The sequence below is a fragment of the Corvus cornix genome, chromosome 1 (assembly GCF_000738735.6).
Source record: "Corvus cornix cornix isolate S_Up_H32 chromosome 1, ASM73873v5, whole genome shotgun sequence".
Taxonomy (NCBI): domain Eukaryota; kingdom Metazoa; phylum Chordata; class Aves; order Passeriformes; family Corvidae; genus Corvus; species Corvus cornix.
The window spans coordinates 94313235-94333670 of record NC_046332.1 but is presented as its reverse complement, the minus strand read 5'-3'; the positions used below and the strand labels follow the sequence as shown (position 1 = coordinate 94333670).

At 35.5% G+C, this 20436-nt stretch overlaps 1 protein-coding gene across 6 annotated transcripts in view; it reads left to right on the top strand.

Annotated features, from left to right (window-relative positions):
- Positions 1-20436, top strand: part of MYO16 (myosin XVI) — a 368841-nt gene that overhangs the window by 226884 nt on the left and 121521 nt on the right. For all 6 annotated transcript variants that reach the window (XM_010394347.4, XM_039550108.1, XM_039550096.1 and 3 more), the window contains exon 17: positions 19369-19480. In XM_010394347.4, coding sequence (XP_010392649.3) covers positions 19369-19480 — 112 coding nt within the window. The remainder of the gene's footprint in view (positions 1-19368; positions 19481-20436) is intronic.

Here is a 20436-nt window from a genome sequence, read left to right as displayed (position 1 = left end):
TGAGTCTCACCACAGTAAAGCCTAGTGTTGAGGCTCCCTGAACTTCACTGCTGAGGATCAGTTTAGTTTTAAAATCCTGCTGTCAGAATAAAGCTCTAGGCTATCAGGAAAGTGGAGTTAATTTTATTTCATTTGGGAAGGAGTGTAAAGATCATACTCAGAGGTTCCTCTGCTGTATTCCACTTTGCCATTAAGGGATTTGTCAGCACAGGAGGAGAGAGAAGCTGCGGCAGGAGATGTTAGGATCACCATCCCTGAAACTGAATGTTCTTGAAGGTCAAGTCCTCCTTCTTCCAAAGAGACCTTCTTCCAAAGGTCTCTTAAATTTAAAACAAGCATTCAAGTCCTGGTTGAACAAGTTGTTTGGGTTTTTCTGTTTATTTTGGGTTTTTTTTGTACAGGTTTTCCTGCCCTAACTTGATTACATGCAGCGCATTCCTTTTCTCCAAAAATCTTGAATTTTAAGTACATTAACACTTCAAAAACAATGCAGTGATACAAGTAGCTCAAGTTGTGTATACTATCATGCCTAGAGAGCAAAGAATATAAAGACTTTCGAAGCACACTTGACAATCTTTCTAAATAATGTGGTAGTATGAAGATACAGTTTCAAACACAAGGGAGATTTCAAAAACAAGGCAGTTAGGTCTAAGTTATTTTTGCTGGGATTTGTTTCAGTGCAATAAATGAATATGAAGAGGTGAAACCCTAAGTAAAAATAAAACAGTTTGTGGTGTTTGTTGGTTTTTTTTAAACTGCGTGGTAACAAAAAAATGTAAAAATTATTCACTTCCATCAGTTTACATCTTCCTGATACGATTTGCTTATATTTCAGCTGTGTAGAGAAAAGCTTTAACTGTGAACATTTGTTTCTTGACTATCTTCTTGCAATGCTATCATGAAAATCTGATTTGCAATGAGTAGTACTATTTTAAGGGCAAAATCTGTACATTCTGAATGTAATGAGGCAATTCCATTTACTTAGATTCCAGCAAGGTCTGACAGCTAAACTAAACCAGGCTGGTTATCAGGAAGGTAATGGAGAGAGATGTAAAGCAGATTATTTGTCTGAGATTCAGGAGCAGATTTAAACTTGTTTGAGTGAGTTTTATATCTGTGTAATCTGGAATATTTTCAATGTCAAAAGAATTGTCTAAATTTTGCCTGTTACCTTTTGCGCTTTTCTTGTTTGTTTACTTTTGTTGCTTACCATGTATTCTTTTCCTATTTACAGTGTATTTACTGATGTCTGAACTTTTAAACTGATTTCTTTTTTGAGATTGAACCATCTTTCCTGTGTGTAGGTCATATGCATATTGCAGCAAAATGTGCTTTCACACTGTTGTCTTTAATATGTTTTTCCCTGCCCTCTTATAACTTCAGCCTCCAGTTCCCATTTATCCCAATACTCTTACCTTCTTCAGTTTTCCTTTGTTTTCCTCATTCATGCAGGTTTTCTGAGAAAATAGTGCCCATGAGTTTCTTCAACTTGTTTTTTTCTTTATATGAGCAGGAATTGAACCAAAATGAATGTTTATATTTTTGTGGGTTTTTTCCTTAGGCTCTTTTTCTTCTCTTATTATTTATTTGAAGCTCAGGCTCCATTAATCGCTTGGACCATGATCTTTAAGTGTCACTGTTGATCTTTGCACTTCAAAGGAAGCGTTGAGAGACAACTCCAGTAAATGACTGATGTGTGTGATTTGTTATGCTGGATAGTAAAAATCATGACTAATTCAGTTTTATTGAGGATGGACACCAGAAACTATGTTATATGTTGTATTAAGATACAACGTTATATTTCAAAGTTATATTGAGTAGAACTAATTTTTATCTAATTCTAATGTAACATTTCAAAATACATATTTTCAGATATATCTGAGATTAAAAAATAGAACAGAATGTAGGTTTGGGGATTTTTTTATTATTATTCAATATTGATTCATAAAAAAGAATATTCAAAAATATTGATTTTTTACTCTATGTTCTAACTCATCTCATTTTTCTTATTTGTGTGCTTCACTTCTCTTCAGCTAGCTTTTAGGTTTAGTCTCATGTTTTAGGCTTAGGCTGCCATATTTTAGTGAAAATTAGATGGAACCCTAAGGAGCCTATTAGTGTACAGTAGCTAAGAAATTTTTCAGTGTTTTTTAATAGGGGAAATATGATGACTGGACCATGTAGACTAAACCTTCCTCCTTAAGATCATCACTGAGTATGTTAATGTTCAGGAAATAGCTGAGAATAATATCAGTTTTAAAGTTAATGTATAGTGTCTTTATGAAAATTGACTGCATTTCCTCTGTCTTAAACCCCCTTTCTGTGAGACATTTTTGGATGGTTGTGTCCTACAAGATACATTACTAGGAGGTTGGCATTGCAATTACAGAATATGTAATCAGGATCACATCTTAGGTTTTCAAAACAAAACTGAAATGTTCATTTCTATCATCTGCTTTACTTTGCAAATTAAGTGGTTATTTTTCTATTTGCAGATATCTATACCTCATGCATAAGGTATACTTCTATGTTATTAATTTTATTTCACAATATTTGTTTTGAGTATCTGTGCAGTTGTTTTGAGTGGTTCATCCTGAATTCAGGTTTAGTTACATACACACCTACACACTTGCATTCTAATTACATGTCAAGGTATCCAAAGCATTTTTCTACTTGAAAGCAGAAGCAACTTAGCTTTGGATTTTAATGATTAATTTATTTATTCCAGTTTTGACATTAGCAGCTTTTGATATTACTGCTTTATTCCCAAAGGATACTTTAAAAAATTATACCTCCAGTGATGTTTAACAATCATTAACTTGAAATTCAGGAAGAATTTTTATTTAGTAAGGTAGAGGTAGTAAAATAGGTCTGAGACAGCTCAGGGTCTTTGTCTGAGGTCCCAAGTGTAATTGTTATTTGTCTGGCTTTCAGAATAAATGCTGTAGAAATTCTGCTTTGTTCAAGAGTGCAAATATGAAACTCATATTCCTCTGGGTATTTTCTTTCATTTGATGTTAACAATCTCCTCTTCATTGTATTATTCTTCATACATATTGATTGACTAGTGGCACAGGATGTTCAGTCCTCCATTGGCAGACTCTGAGAGGCAAAGAAATAATTCATTTTGATTACCTCTCTTTTCAACAACTGTTTCTCTCTCCGTCATAATTCTAACAAGTTGAGCCTGTAAAGCTATGTTTAAATGAACACATGATGTTTTCTCAGGAATGAATTTAACATTTATAGTGGTACAGAAGAGCCAAGACACTGTTCCTTGTACTTCTGTGTTGTCCTAAAGGAACTCAGATATCTGATAATATTTGGTAATTTACATTCTCTTGGTGTCAGTTTGGGATAGAAAAAATTGCATCAGACCACATAAAAGTACTCTGGCTTTTGCCTTTTTATTGCTTTAGTCAGTTTACTTTTGCATCTTTAGTTTTATTCCACAAACTTGCATTTACTTCATTTGACTGACATTGATATAATTTGATATTTCTCTGATTGAGGGAAGGCTTTGTCTTTTTTGGTGTAAGCGTGATATAGAAACAGGTGCAGGAAATAAGAGAAGTCTGTGGCATGAAAGATGAAGAATAGGAGGCAAGAAAAAACTGAAATCTGTTTAATTCAAAAGAAAGAAACAAACCTGGTAATTAAGAGCACTGGGATCTTTAGAGTCTACTGAAGACATCTGTCTTCATTTTAGCAGAAAACTATACATACAATAAAACACTGTTTAGAACAAATTACTTTAAATGGGGAAAACAAGTGCAAAAGTAAACTTAACCAGATGATTCTCCAATTTTTTGTGAATTCTGTTGATGAGTAACTTACACTTAAAGTTTCTGGGCCAATTTCAACCTTTTGTTAGAAAAAAGAAATCTCCAGAAAACTGTAAAAATTATATATATATGTATATATACATATTTATATACATATATTCAGGTTAAATTTGATCCTCTGTTGAAGAATTTAAGTGCTGACTGTTTAATAAGCCCACCAGTATTTCACGTCAGACAGAAAATGGATGTAGCTCCAAGGGGTGAAATTGCCGTAGAAACCCTGGCTTAACAGTAGATGTGATTACTAGAAAAGTTGTAGAAAAGTTAATTTGGCTTTTACTTAAAGTACAAAATATCTCTCTGCACTTTACTAGGTTGCTAATCATCTCGTATGTGGCGGGAGATTCAGTGGTTCCAGCTCCTTATACCATTTAGCTATTATGTCACATAAATCTATCATGATAACAGAGTTCTGCAATTTATGTTTCAAAAGCCACTCTTAGAATCATCCTGATACAATTACTGTAGATGAATTTCCACTCAGGAATGGGTTGTTTCAGAAATTGGTATTGACATACAGACCCCCAGTTGCTGAACCCAGCTCATCTCAGTGTTAGGTCTAGTGGAGGTGATACCGTTCACCGTTGTTCGAACTTGCTCTCTTCACTCAGCTCCCTGTGCTGCCATGTATTTTTCATTGCACTGGTAGACAGCTCTCTCTAGGAAAGTCAGGCAAGGAGAACCCAAAGTGTAGCATAGTTTTCTCCCTCTAGTTCTTTCATTAATCTTAACTCAGAATTACCACTACTCTGCGGTTAAACCTGGCTGTGTGAGATTAGTGCCATTTACAATTTCCTTTGATTCCTGGATTTGCACAGTATTTTCTGTAGTTAGTAACTGAAACTGAGTTCTGTCTAAAGCCTACAAGTAACAAATTAAAATTTTCTGAATATGCTAGTTGAGTGCTAATGACCAGAGGATATCAGGAACTTAGTTTTATACAGCTCCTAAGAATGGCAGTTCTATTAGTCTGGCTTCTGGCATCTATTTTATGCAATGTAATATGGGACAGAATGGTGTGTGAATATCTTTCAATGAATTACCCATCACCCAGATGATCTTCGGAACTTTTTTATTCTGTGTATTGGTCTTGTCTATATTCAGTTAGTTTATGACACATCTCTTGGAATCATGGCACAAAGTATATATATAAATGCACACCTGTATCAGCCCGTTGAACCAGGGAAAGCTGTATTTTTACCAGACCTGAGCAAACAGAACTCTGAATCTGACAATGAGACACCCTGGAGAGAGCTGAATAGGTCCAGAGTGTTTCAAGGTTCTGGATTTTGGACTCAATGATCTTAAATATCTTTTCCAGCCTAGTGATTCTATGATTCTCTGATTTTGATCTGTAACCTGTCTGTGATAATAAGTCTTATGCTTGTCTGATTGTAAGTTTAATCCTTTCTCAAATAGTAGGAAAATGGGTGAGAAAAATTGTTAGAAAAGATGCAGTTTGCACACAGAGATATACAAATCAAGAAAGAATTCTGAAATAAAAAACTTACTACAAATCTTCTGCTGACTGAAATGATAGAAGGAGGCACAATGTATAAATACCATTTGACAAACAAACTGTATTTGTAATCATAATTGCAGAGAAGTGTAATGTTTGGCTTCTGGTAGAAATCAGTTTACCAAGCTGGCATTCATTGCAGCTTAGTATTAAACTTACACAGTAATTGCAGTGTTTACTTTGATGCTGGTACGCTGACTCCAGTCTCGTGATCTGTTTTCAACCAAGAAAAGGATTTATGAAGACTAAGAAAAGTGCTAAATACTTGTAAAAATAAGTCTGTGGCCTTTCACTGTAAACATTATTAATGAATATAATAATGAAAATAGGGAAATATATTATTTAATGGAATAGTTTGTTGAAAAACAATTGGAGACTGTTCTATGTTATTAAAATTTTCCTCATTGAATAAAGGACAGGGAAAGTCTATATGACCTTTCTTTGATATAAATATTGCCACTGTGATCTAGTGGGTGGCATCCCTGCCCATATCAGGGGAGTTGAAACAAGATGGTTTTTAAGGTCCCTTCCAACCCAAGCCTCTCAATAATGATGATGATTCTATGTGTCTTTCCATCAAAATCATTGATAATTTGGTTTTATTTTTATATCACTTTTCTGTCTCAAATAGAGATGGCTTAACACTGGTACTGCTAGAGACTGTACATTTTTATCCTAATATTTCCAAGTATTTCTTTGTGTTTGCTTCTGTATAACTCATGTCTTTGGTTTTAGAGAAATCAGATTCATTATTGGAGATGCATCTGTACTTCTCGTAGCTGCAGTCCTTCCCCCATTTTCATCATGGTCTCTGGGATTCCTTTGCCAGTATATTTTCAGCTCTGTTATGTATATTTGCCACATTTAAGACCTAATCCCCTGTTTAAACAGGACTCCTAAGTCAGATAGCAAATAAGAGGAACGGAGGCAGCATCTATTAAAATATGTCCTATAATGAACTGAACTTCAGTGAGTATGTTATGGAATTAGGTTGGCCCCTAAGACAAAATTGGAACAAATGGGAACATCTCAAATTCTTTGGTTATGTAGTTTATTCCGAAGCCTGTTTTTTAAATATGCAATTACAATCTTCTCGAATCTATTCTCATTCCTGCTTCCCATATATATTAGGGGGAAAAGGACTACTTTAAAACATAATTTATTCTATGAGCATCTTTCTTGTCTGCTTGTTTTTATTACCTTTAAAAATGCATTTGTTTTCACTTTGTTAGGAAGCAATGTATTTGAATAAAACCTAACTTTGCAGATCCCTATATGTAAATACAGTGTGGATTTTAGCACTAAGACCCAGTAGGGAGTCTCTTTGTCCTGTTTTGACACACAAACCATGAAAGTATTTAAATCTTCAGATGTCTTTTAGGGACAGCATTTTATACACTGTAAGGTCAGTGTTCCTTCAGCACCCAAGTAACCTGCTTAGATGCAGCCCTTCAATCGAGATCTTGGTGTGCAACCTCTGAGGTTTACTTCAGGTGTGCTAAGTATCCGTGTCCTTGGTGCTTTGTGCCTTATCAGAGGCAAAGGAAGACACTGCAGGGTATTTAGTGTCAGAAGTATTTCACTTGTGACCTTTAATGGAGCTTGATTTTATTGGGAGGGCTGAAGAGATGTGAGAGAAACAGGCACATACATCCATCCTGTTCACATTTTGGACTGTCCTGGAATGTGTTTGGGACAGAAATGGGTCCTGGGGGGGGGGGGGGGGGACAAAACTGGTCTTGCTGAGCACGGGAGAGCAGATGGGGATTCTCCATTACTGAACCCTGTGTGCAGCATCATGTAGCTTGGTGGCTGTGTGAAAAGCAGAACCCTTTTCTTACATTAAAGGAGTGGCAACTATTGATTGTGGATTGTTGATTGCTAAATAGATAACATATATAAATCTATATGAATTTGCTCCATTTATAGTTGCAAGGAGAATATTCTTGCTTTGTAGAAAAAAGTAAGTTACAATAAAGTTTGGTACTGGACCAAATCACATTCGTGTATTGTATGAGACTTTCTTAGCCCATGAAAGGTGAACAATTGTTATTGATGAATGAATTAATTATATTAATACTTCTAAAAAAAAATGTCATTCTTAAGTAAATAATATATATATATTTCCCAGTATTTCAAAAGTCCCTAGAGTGCCTGGTGGCTTGGGGGGCCTTATCTTTTATTTTTGACCAAGTTAAAAGTGCCTTAAATGGACCTTACTGTTCAGAATTATTTGTTTAATATACACACCTGAATACACATGGTCATACCTGCTTATACAGGAAGAAGAGGGCTTCTTGTAAATCAGCTGATCTGAAACTGATTCATGAAGTAAAATCAGTGTCTATATGAAATAATTTTAAAGCCTATTATCAGTATTTTAACTGGATACTGGTGAAAGTTATAAGCAGGTTCCCAAAGTGCTTTTTATAGTTTAGATCAGATACTGTGGCTCTTAACACAGTAGGCTTTATTTGATGAATCAGCATTTTAAAAGTGGCAAGTGGAGAAATGCCTTTGAGGCTCATAAACTTCATGACATCTGCCTGGCAACTAATGCCAAAGTAAGTCTGAACACAGAAATACAAAACTGCTTTTAGTTCTAGAAGCAAAGTTCAAACAATTTTTGAAGCCTTTCAGGAAATGGATTGGACCAGTTTGCACTCGCATGCAGACTGGCTTATTGTTTTTACATCTTCAGCAATGCTCAGTATTTGCTACTTTTTCATCACCATCAGCATTATGCTGCTTATTTCATGTATATTAAGCTTCAAAATTATGCTTTTAGAGTGATAGTTCACAGAATTATGATCTCATGATTCTGTCCTGTAAAAATATCTGACTCATGAGTCAGAAAAACAGTTCAAGGTATCCTCTCTGTATTAATTCTTGTATTGCCATCAGAGGTGTGAAAATTTCTATTTTGAGTCACTCCTGTTGCACATTCATTTTTTTCTTTAATGGAACAATTCTAAATTTATGTTTTTATGTAATTTTAGGAACAGAATGCCTGAGTCTCTGATTTCAACCTATTCCACAGCATTATCAATATAATTAGGAAAAAAACCATACCAGGTTGTAGCCCACCAACATTTGGCATTTTGAGGATAAAGACCAAAATATATTTCTTTGTTTTCCTTTTCATTATATCCACTATTTGTAAAATTTATGTACTTCATAGTACACATAGTCTTTCTTACAGAATTATTTGAAATTTCGTTTTGTAAAATATCAAGGCAAAACTACTTACTGGATAACACACAGGCTAATACAAGCTTTCTGTACTAAAACCAGTTTACAAAACACATACATAACTTGTTATTTTGTTAGTTTAGAAAACTAAAAATAAGAGCTGTGTTCTGGCTGTCATCAAATCTGTCTACAGTGTTTTGTTAATTAATATTATGCTGATAACTCTTGACATTAACAAAGCTATTCATATTTTTTCAAATAGTGCTTTTGGTACCTTATTGCACAAGTTATGTGCACTCAAATGATTAGCAGTAACTCCAGCTCAGTGCTACAGTGTAACAAGGTTCAAAGGATATTAAATGTGTTCAGATTCCAATAGGTTTAAAAACTGGAGACACAGGAAAAAAAGGCAGTAATACATGCCCTTTTTCCCTGAGAGAAAAAAACCAGAAACTATTCATTATCATGTTCTGTAAATGTTGTTTAGTTCATTGATGTCAACTGTTTTGCTTTGTCTTTATCTCATTCCTGTTTACATATCAAACAGTGCTAAGTGCAAAGCAGCTTTTCCTCACTAACCAGAATACATTGTCCTCCCATATTCACATGAGATATTTAAAGAAATGAAAATGTTTGTTGAAATTTCTTATTCTGTGAGTTTGCAAATGTGGTAGAGATTAGTGGAATTTATTTTTGAAAGGTAATGGCTTGTTTTTTTATACTCAATACCCTTCATTCCAGCAGTTTTGAAAGCTTGCTTTTAAAAAATATGTAAAACTATGAAGTCATTAATTTTCAGTCTCGCCAAACAAACCTAAATTGCATCTTGGGATTTAGTAAGTAGTCACAGGAATAGCTAAACTTATACAAAAAAATGATATATTTCAGAAAAAGACTTCACAAATATTTAATGTGAGGGCAGTAAACTGACCTAGTTGTAAGAAAATTTTTTTTTAAATGCTTACATTTTGTCTGTAACCAACCCATATCTGAGATATTATCATTTCTACTTGAAGTTAAAGTAAAAATTAACTCATCTGGTAATGTTGAATTTTTAGTGATGACCATTGTGCTTAATCAGGGCTACTACCCTGAACTGGCTGGGAAGGAGTGATGGGGGCTGCAAAGGAAAAAGCCATACACCTTTCGCATGATTGTGCAAGTACATGGTTCATTGGGCAGCACTAATAAGGGGAAGGAAGGGATTTAGCTTGTTAATCCATGCTTCTTAATACAGTGTCACATTAAATGACACCCACAACATGCATATTTATTGTGTTAGAGCTGGAACCTGATTATGAAATACTGCTTCATCCTCCTGTGACGTTGGCTCTCTTGAGAATTTTCAAGCAACAAAGCATCAACTAATGAAGATTTTGTAATAACGTTTTGGTTTAGACTTTATGTAATGGCAAGTAGAGCCTAAAGATAAGTCTGTGTGGCTCATTGTGAAGTGTATCAGAGACACCCCAGATGGTGCTGAGCAAAAAGTACCATGGCTGTGATGGGTCAGGGGTTCATCTGAACTAAATAGCTAAATACTGTGTTTTCTGCACTATGCTTAGGTCATACAGTTACAGTTCATGAATGTTTGTGTATCTTTGGAATCTCCATTGCATAGAATAGAAATCAATGTACGATAAGGTTATATTAAGGCCTAGAAATTGTGTAAGCAATGCTTGGGACAGCTTAAAGTGTAGGTTGCCAGTACTACCTATTTCCTCCAGTCTCAGTTATATACCTCTAGTCTTCCTTTCCTTCTTTCTCTGCCTACCAGAGCTCACCATAGGGTATTCACCTAAAACTTTCAGTTATTGACATTTATTTTGATACTAAAATTTCAACTGAAATCAGTGGGACAAAGGATGTGTTTCAAGTTAGTTACACAGAACTGCTTTGCTGAACTGGGACAATACACAGTGGTGAAATAATTCATTATTCTACTTCACAGTACTTGTACACCTGGCAAGAAAAGAAACCAATTTCTTTCTTGTTTTTCCAGTGGCCTAAAATCACTAAATATGATGTCATGATGGGCATTGTCTATGTCTGTTTTTGGAACAATTGATGCAGAATTTTATAGAAGCTGGGACTGAGAGCATACTTATGTGTGCTTGTTAATGACATATTTTAATTAAGGTCAAGCTTCAATAAAAGCCTTTATAGCATTAGAAGTATATAAATGCTTCCAGAAGGCATATATGAATCCATTCAGTCTAACTGATTTACTCTTCTCTAGGTTGTGGGCACAGTATTTCCTACCAGCTGCCTATAAAGCTGACTCATGGAGCAGCTCATGCTCCATAGCAAGTGACAAGTCAGTTCTACACCCTGCCTATCATCACAATTAGAAAGAATTTGGACACCTCTGTGTGAGGGTAGATGTATGCAGGAAATCATATCCAGGATGAAGGAGATGTTTTGAAGGAGCCTGGTTTCAATTATCTCTTCTAAATTTCTTTAACTGGACAGCATATAATGGTTTTGGAGAACTATTGCATAACAGGTTTCCGTAGGCTTACGGCATTATATATATATAAAAAAAACCCATGGGGTTTTTGTCCTAAAAGTAGAACAGAAACATTCTGGCTTGGATAAATAAATATGAAGTATCAGGATCTCAATTTTAATATTTTTCCTTTTTTTATATATTTTGAATAGGTGAAGGAATGTTAGGACTTTTATTTGTATGGCATTTTTGTAAGAGAAATAAGGGCTTTATAGACAAAATCCAGAATTTCTGATTCATACCATGATCGGCAGTGGCTTGCACTGCCTAATTAAGTACTGATAGAGAGTCCTGTACTTAGTGATTGGTTTAAGTATTTATTCTTTGCCCCTTCCATGTAAATTCTTTACCCAATAATTTTGAACTCCTTTTAGCAAAAAAATATACTATATTGTGTGTTCAATTGTGCCAGAATAGGAGTTGATACTATTCTATTTCTCTAGGGGTTAGTTAAGAGGTATCATACTAATGGCAGAGAAATGACATGTGGGCAAGTGGATCAGCAGAAGAAAGCACCTCATGGAAGTTTTAGTTCCTCAGAGGAACCAGTTGGCCGAGTATCTCAAAAAAGAACAGATTATGACATTCAGCTCTTTTCATGCATTTGTTTTCTTTTTTTTTTCTTTTCCCAACTAAAGGAATATAAACAGAGAAAAATAATATTTTCCTTTGCCCTTGGTTTAAAAAGGGCCTCCAGAGATCTGGTCCAAACCTTTGTATCAAGACAGGATCTACTGTGCAAACAGAGAGGTCCTTTGAAAATCTGTTGTCACAGCCACACCAAAGAAAGAAAACGTAACTGATTTGTGAGCTAAAGCCAGGGCACCTTCATCTGTGTTCCCATTCATGTTCCCAGTTCTTATCAGGACCATGATTCTATCATTACCAGATCTTTAAACTTGTGATTTTCTGTCTGGGGATAGTATTTGGAATAAGCAAAGTTTCTGTGGTGACTTCTAGCCCCATCTTTTTTTTCACTTCATAAGTGACAAAGCATAAGAACTAAAGTCTAAGTAAAGTAAGCTTGAGTTCATTTATTGTACACCTTTACCCAGAAGCCCAGTAGAATAAAAATCTTATCCTCCATGAGTGATTATGTGCAAGAAAGGATTATTTTTCAGTCATCCTGGTAGCCTTATTAACAAATAATTTCACGTGGAAGGTACAAACCATTTACTGTCTAGATACGAAATCTAAGTTGTATTGGCTTGGAGATGTTGTGGTGTCATAGCATGTGTACTGACAACTATTTTGATCCAGCATGCATGGGATATCTTCATCAATTCCAAGAGTTTGGTCCTGTGCCCCAGCTTTTTTTTAAAACAACTGCTGGGAATTTTCTGACTCACCAGCAATACTATTTCTGCAGGTATTTTGAAGGTATAAAAAAAATCCTAAAAGTGGTTTTATTTGGTTTCTAGCTCATAAAAGGTCATGAAAGTGTCTGGAAAATTCCTGATGATAAATTGTTCATATCAGTTTTTCTTAAAATTTGAGGTTAATTTCTATAAAATTTTAGTTTTCTAAAATTTTAAAAAAGGAAGGTGATTTAGAATTTGGTGTCAAAATATTTATTTTCAAGATCAGAAGACATTTTCCTTATCAAAAAATAATAATGCTGTGCTTTTTTAACTACTAGCTAAACTAGTGGAAACAGTTGCTGACCTGAGCAGAGGGGCAGAAATATTATCTTCCTATTTTGACTCATCCTTTGGTAGGGGTCTGGTGTTTAAGATTGTTCTGATTTTAGAACACTGTCATCCCTTCAGATATTGAACAATGTAAATTAATGATCAAATTTTACTCGTCGTCAGATATCTTATGGCTCTAACACCTGTAGTCAATCAATTTTTGCATTTTAGGGACTACTTAAAGGTCCAGGTAATGTCTGCAACAATTAAAGACCTATATTTGCTTGATCTCCCACCTTTCTGGGGCCAAAATTACTGATTTTATGTGAGATTAAAAAAAAAAACCAACAGATTCCATCTTATCTGAGAAATAAATTTAATGTGTTTCACAGGATCACAGAATAATTCATTTTGGCAGGGACTTCAGGGGTCTCTACTGTACTGCCTGCCCCAAGCTGGACCAGCTGACAGATCAGATCAGGTTGTTCAGAGCTGTTTCAAGTCAGGTCTTGAAAACATCCAGGTATAGTCCTCCAGACTGTAGGAATTTTCTTCTTTGCACTATCTTTCTCCATCTTTTATTTTACAGACATTTAATGAACTGTTTTGCTCTTAAGTCTATTTTCTGATACATATTTTCTGCTGCTTTCCTCTGGGTTTTCTCTTAACTGATGCTGATTTTCCTGAAATGGGATGCCCCAAATCACACAGAATAGTCCAGTTCAAGCTTTAACTGTGCTAATTATTTCATAATTCTTATGTTGGCCTTTGTAAATAAGGGTGTTATATACAGTGATTAATTTTTTGCATTATCAAGGCATACTTGACTCATTTGGTTTCTACTAGATGCTGTTTTGATGATTCACTGCTTAATCAGCCTCACCTGCCTCGAATTTGTCCATTCAGTTATCCCTTTGTCCTATTCTATAATTGTTTGCTGTTGAATTGTATCTTTTTAATAGTCATTTCTGTTTGGCCTAATTCCTGGACAAAACATGCTTTCATCTGATCTCTCTCACTTTTTCTGACCAATAAAGTAGGATATCCTTATTCATCCCCTTGCTTTTCTGTGGAGTTTTGGTTGTTTGTTTTTGGTTGAATTTTTTGGTTTTTGTTTTTTTTCTTTATTAAATATATGTTCTCTGTTTCTGATCTGAGCATAGACCAGAAGCTTCAGAATACTCTGAGACCTCAAATGGACAAATTGTTCTGAGTATAAACAATTAGGAAATGAAGCTGTTAGTCTATAACCAGAGGGGTTTTATACTGAAGATCTTAACTGTGGTGGCTCAAATCCTTATTACCACAAACAGCATTTACTTCACTATCATCTATAATAAGTTTCAAGACTAACTGATTTTGTACAGTTTCCCTTACATCAAACCTGCTATAGACCAGAAAGCTGTACAACAAAATGCAGATGTGTCAGCACTCATCCTCTATCAAGAAAGGAGTCAAGTGGGAAGCAGCTAGATGCTAGCTTAAAAACAGCCCCATCCCCCTTTTTTTCATTGTAGGGCTTTATCCTAAAATTTTAGTGACTTAGAACCACTTAATAATATAATCCTACCAAGAGTTCTTTAATTTTTCATGACAAAATGTATTTACTTCAGGAAAGCCCTCTGAAATGAAGTGTCCATCTGGCAAATCCATGCTTCCTCTTACATCTTTTATTGAAACCCAACTCTTAACTGTCCAGACAAAAGGGAATTTCTGATGAAGTGGTCACAACCTACTAATTTCTTTGAGGCAGTTTCACTGTCAGATATGACTTGAATGACTGTAACAAACTAGATATTTCTGTATCATACAGAGCAATATGTATATAGGTGTGTGGCATAAAAGGGCTGCTCTTACAGAATACTTGAACATTTCAGGTGTCAGATTCTACAAATGCAAACTGGTTAGGATAGTGTTTTGGTAATGTTTTACTTACTCTCTTGGTGAAATATCAAAGTTTATTATCAGATTTCAAACTTGTTTATTTTTATCTTTTCACAGATTTTATCTAAATGTAGCAGTTCTAAGAATAAACAGAAATTGCATGAATTGTTTAGGTTGAATAAGGCAGATTACTTTGATACTAAATGCTCTTGAGTTATAGTTCAAAAGAAAATAAATTAATGCAAATAAGGTATTGTTTTCCTGAAAACTGGTAGTCAAAACTTTTCTTTTTAGTCTTTGCTTGTCTTAGCTAGTTGTAGCTTTAGTCTCATTATTTGCTCAATCATCTAAGCAGAGGATTACTTACTTGAACAAAGTTTTTAACTGGTGGGGTTATGTAAGAAATTTTGAAATATGCTTATATCACAAAAGTTCAGTATTTTTCAGGTAAGCTGACAAACATATTTCTTCTTCCTATTAGAGATCTGTGTACCAAATATATAAGTTGAATAATTGTGATGAGTGTAACAATTATAATGAGAATGATAAGGTAAAAAGGTAAGGTAATTATGGAATTATATGGGTGGTTAATGTTTAAGAAACTAATGTCATACTAAGTACTTTTTTATACTCTTGGTTGTAGCAGTCGCACACCTACCTGAAAATTTGATCTATGTTGTCATTATAATAATGGTTCAAAAATTGTATATTATGATAGGCAATATACTAAAAAATTACCACCATTGACTTTTTCTTCTAAATAGTATTATTTTCCTTTAGAGACTAGAATAGATGAGATTGTTACAATGCTGCAAATTAGAACTATTAGAAAAAAAAAGCAGAAAGAAAACCAATATAGTCTCTTTTACATTTCTCGAGAAATTCTCTATCCAATGCAGCATTGTGCTTTACTGAAAGTGACTATATTACAATTAGATTAGTTTATCTTTAGGAACAGACATTTTGTGAATCAGTGAGTTTCTTCTTTTTTGAAAAAAGAATCACTGATCGTGTCTTTAAAACTTTTTTTTGTGTGCTGATAAACTTTCTGTTAAAAGTACTAGTCCAATGCAAATGCCAGCATGGGGTAGGATTTAAAAAAATAGTTACACAGTCAGCAGAAGGAGGTTAATTACTAGAACTGCATAAACTCTTTGGTTTGTCACTTTGCCAGAGATATAAATATCATCTGTCTGAGTAGCTGCCTTCAATTAAAAGGCTCAACTTCATCCAAAATCTGAGAATCTAAAACTATGGTAAACTAATGTGAATGTGCATTTGCAGAGTGAATTTGTACAGAGATATGGCAGTAAGGCTACTAAAACCGCACTAAGTAAGCATGAAACTGGTGCACAGCCTGTGTGCATCAGCTCTGGATTGTGTAGCTGTAGTACCTCTTTTACTAAAATTATCAGCAACAAAGAACTCAGGAGTCACTGGGTCTGGTTTACATTTGACCACAGACTATCTGGTTGGAAACTTACGGGAGCATTGCACACACTCAAGTAACATTGTAGGCTTTCATGGCTATAGTTCACAATAGCAAAAACCTAAGTAAAATCTCCACGGTAGGTTCAAAATATGTTTTAAGCAGTTTAGTTCCTCTTCCTCAGTGGCCATTCTGCCCAGGCCACTTGAATGTTGAAAGACAAAAATGCACTATAGATATAGATATAGATAGACAAAAGATACACATCCTGGAAAGAGGTTTACATTTTATGGCAAAGTGATGCATCTGCAACCAAGGAATGTTTATTATTCTTAGGACTTCTGCACTGTGACACATCTCTTTCCCTTTTCCTTATTTTTGCAGGAGAGGGGACAAATTAAGAATTGTTCTGACACAAATGGTGTCTCAAACCCTTGTAGTCCTCAACACCTTTAAGGTGGAAAGAAGGAGATGCCAGGGAACTGTTTTAGAAGAAAAAAAATTGCTATCTAAAGATTGCTGTGTTTCTGAGGCAGAATGAACTTAATAATTAGGACAATGTGTTTCTTTGTATGGCTAGAATATATTATGTTACATGGTGTGTTTCCTACCTTTTGTAAGGGTTGTATGATATCCATTAGCAGTTCCAAGTACTCCATACAATTAATTCATCCTTAATATGAGTATACTCTATATTATAAACATGTAACAGTCAAATGTGCAAATCTTCAAAGCAATTTTTCATATTTCATTAGTCCTTCAATAATTTGGAAAATGAGTGGGCCTCATGAAACGTTATAAAATAATTTAATTGCTTTTAGACTGGGGAAACTAAATTGAAGTGCACCTTAGAAAATGTCCAACTGCATCCCTTTCCAAGAGCACCAGCACATCTGCTGATTAAGTCTTCAGGACGTGTATTGCTGGGAAAGTCAGATTCTCTTCTAACAGGCAAGTCCCAGCAGGTGCTGCAGTTTATGGATGGTTTGTTAGAGCCATAGGCACCTGGTTTGGCAGGTACCCATTTTGCCCCCCGCTGTATCAGCAAGCACTGTGCTGAAGGCAAGAACTGACATGAGCTGTTTCATGCCACAGCTCAGCTCTTTCCTCTCAGAGTGAACGTTCTGCACCACTGTGCTGTGCTGCAGCCTGCTTTCATGAGTGTTGGTCGTGCTCACACAGCTTTTTGCAGCAACGGTTCCCGCTAGCATTTCAACTGTGCTAAAAAAATGCTGGTTAAATGGGGTTACTTAAAAAGGAGAAGTGTGGGGTATTCTCTTCACAGGACAGGAAAGACTACTCCCTGCTCAGTACAGAGAGAGAGACAAAGAGTTATTTAGGGAGAAAACCATTGAGGAGGAGGCTTTTTTTGCAGAAACGGCCATATGCTTCCAACTCCTACAACATTCAACAATAGAATATTTTGACAGCAGAGTGTCTGCTGCTGTAAATTTCCTAATTATGGATCAAAAATGCCACCAACACATGATGCATAACATGTTACTGGCATAAACTCATGCAGCAGTTCAGAAGAGTGCAAAATTTTCTGATGGATTAACCTTTACATCAATAGGTTCTATGCCAGATTCAGTATCAGATGTATTCTAGGCTCCTTTTGAACCTGCAGGCAGTGTAAAAAACCCCAGGAAAAAACCAACATAAAGCTGGCTATACTTTGTATCATCTGCTCTAGCTGATTTGACAGGTGTGCTATGATTTGTACCTACCTCAATCTGACAAAATTAATGTTTTAGTAACCTTGAGGAACCAGTGCTAAGCTCTGGCAGTGATGCTAGCAGACCCAAGTTCTCAGTGGTTGTGTGAACCACCAGTTTCATCCACTGATGTGAGAGGCTTGTTCATACTTGAGGTGTCTGCTGAGTTAGTCCTCCTGCAGGTGCAAAAGGTACTTATGCGCCCAGGCACACGTTTTTAACCCCATCATTATTCTTCTGCCCACCTACTGGGGTAACTTATGCCATTATGACTGCAAGGGAAGTCCACACTGGTAAATCTGGTATGGAGCTGCTAAAAATGCACTTTTTATTTCATTTTGTGTACTACTTAAACCTCATTATCAGTTAGAAAAGTGCAAATATTAATAATTCTTCCTACACACATTCATGTAAAAGGCCACCCTTATAAGAACTACCACCCCTACTAGAGAGTTGCCAGACCTTCTGTGGTAACAGGAGTTAATTTTGAAACTGTCTCCTCTATACTGGAACATGATTGTAAACAAGAATTGTCAAAAATTAAACCAGTATTGTTTGCCATACTTAAGTGAAAGATCGTGGACTGAACATTAGTAGAGAGCAGAATAATTGTGGGGAATTTTTGTTGTAATTGTGGTGAAGGGTGGGGGCTGGAGTAATTGTCCACCTTTGCTGGTGTAGTGACGATGTTATTTGGATAGAGGTGTGGAGAGTTCTTTTGTTTATCTAAGTGACAGTTGTGAAGATTGCAGATTGTGTGATGAATTTGTATTTTAATGACAATGATAATTTAATGAAAATGATAAAAGAAAAAATCTTACATTCTCAGTATGATGTAATTCAAAGTCAGATCCTGTAAGATATTCAGACACCTCATACTTAGTGATTTCAGCTCTGTGGAGATACCTGAATAGTTTTAAAAATACAGACTTCAAGAGGCTCAAAATAAATGGTTGTAAAGGCTAGATTGCTGCACTTTTCAATAATCTGTTTTGCTATAGTTTTTGATTAATTTGTTTTATTACTCTTAATGTTGCTTCTGGATTTTTCTTTCCTGAGTTAGCTGCTGCACTAGGTGTCTCTCTTTCTGTCTTCTAATCAGCCTTTGGGAAGGTACATAGAATTTCCTTTTGCTTCCCAGTGTGCAAAGCACTACAGCCTTAAGGGCTGTACACTTACTATTCTGTGTACTCTGTTACTCCTTCATTCTGAGAGATGCTGAGTACGCCTATCACCCATTCAGCTGCTGGGGGAAGGAACTGTCATTGTGGCAGTTAAGGGCTGATCTATTGCCTAGCCAGCAAGAGAGGAATTTAAAGCAGTCAGAGTTACCAGAAGTTCTTCTCAAATCTTCCTTCTGAAGGGGAATCTCTGGTAGTTCAAGAATGGCAAAACTGTCAGTGGTACAAAATCCAATCTGAACTTCTAGCTTACGTGTAGGGATAAAGTTGGGGTTGGGGGGAGTCTTATGCAAAAGTTTAAGAAAGAAATACACAATATTCTGTCACTGGTACTGTTCCCTCCAAAGGCCGAGAAAAATCTGCAATAAACCTGATTAGAAATGTAAAGTTGGAGTTTAACTTCAAAAATTTGATCATGCACTTGCCTTGTAAATACCATATATGCTGTTTTTCCTCTGTGCAGGTATCTAAGCCAGAGTGTATCAGAAGAGACAATGTTAGCAGCCAACCCTCAAAACAGGGAGAAATTAACCGTACTAAAACAAGCTCTAGGTGCTCTGGGATTCAACAGCCTGGTAAGTTCCATGAGCTTATGTTATTTGTGGCTAAAAGAATTAGTTGAAAGCAGGTCATAAGTAACTCTCACAGATAACTTTCTGTGGGGAAAGAGACGCCTTTCCTCTTTTTTTCTTTTTTCTTTTTTTTCCTGTTGCTTAAGACCTTGAAAAAAATACAGCACTAGTTTACTCCAGGGAAATTACTGTAATCACATTTAATTAGATACAGAACCAACAATGTAAATCTTTTTCGTTCTTAAAGATTCACAAAACAGCTTCAAGGTATAATACTCTGAACAATTAAATTACATAGATAAAAAGAAGCAATCAAATCCCGTATGACAGACACCTCATAAAAGCCACAGAATTTTTTTCCTCTTCTGGATTATCTCCCCATCCTTTTTAATTTTGTGAAATGCACATATGCTCACCTGAAAAGAAGTAAATACCTATTTAGGCAAAGAAAATAAGAGCTGGGTAACTTGAAAGAGCTGACTTATTTCCCTGAAAGCAACAAGAAGATAGGCCTGCTGTTTGCCTTTAATCCTACGAAGTTAATGAAGAAGATAATTTGGAAAATTAATCAAGAAGAGGTTCTGGAGGACAGAGGTGTAATGGAAATCAGAAGAAATAGAAGGATGCATACAAGAACTCATGTAAACTGTGGATCCCTTTGGGATACTAGAATGCTTAACAAACTCCCCATATTTCTTACATATGTATATGCTACCTAGCACACTGTAGCTGGAACACTTCTGCAAGAGAAATGCATAAGCAACAGTAGTTTTAGAAGGAGGTAAAAACTTCCCCCTGTAGTATATCATTAGAAAAAAGGGACAAAAATTAATGTAACTCTGTTAGGTCATCATCAAAAATGACAGATAGGCAGGAGTTGTAATAAAAAAGGATCAAGGGCTATCAGCAAAAATTTCTGAATTTGTTGAAGCTTTTATTTAGGTGTGAGTTAGACTTCT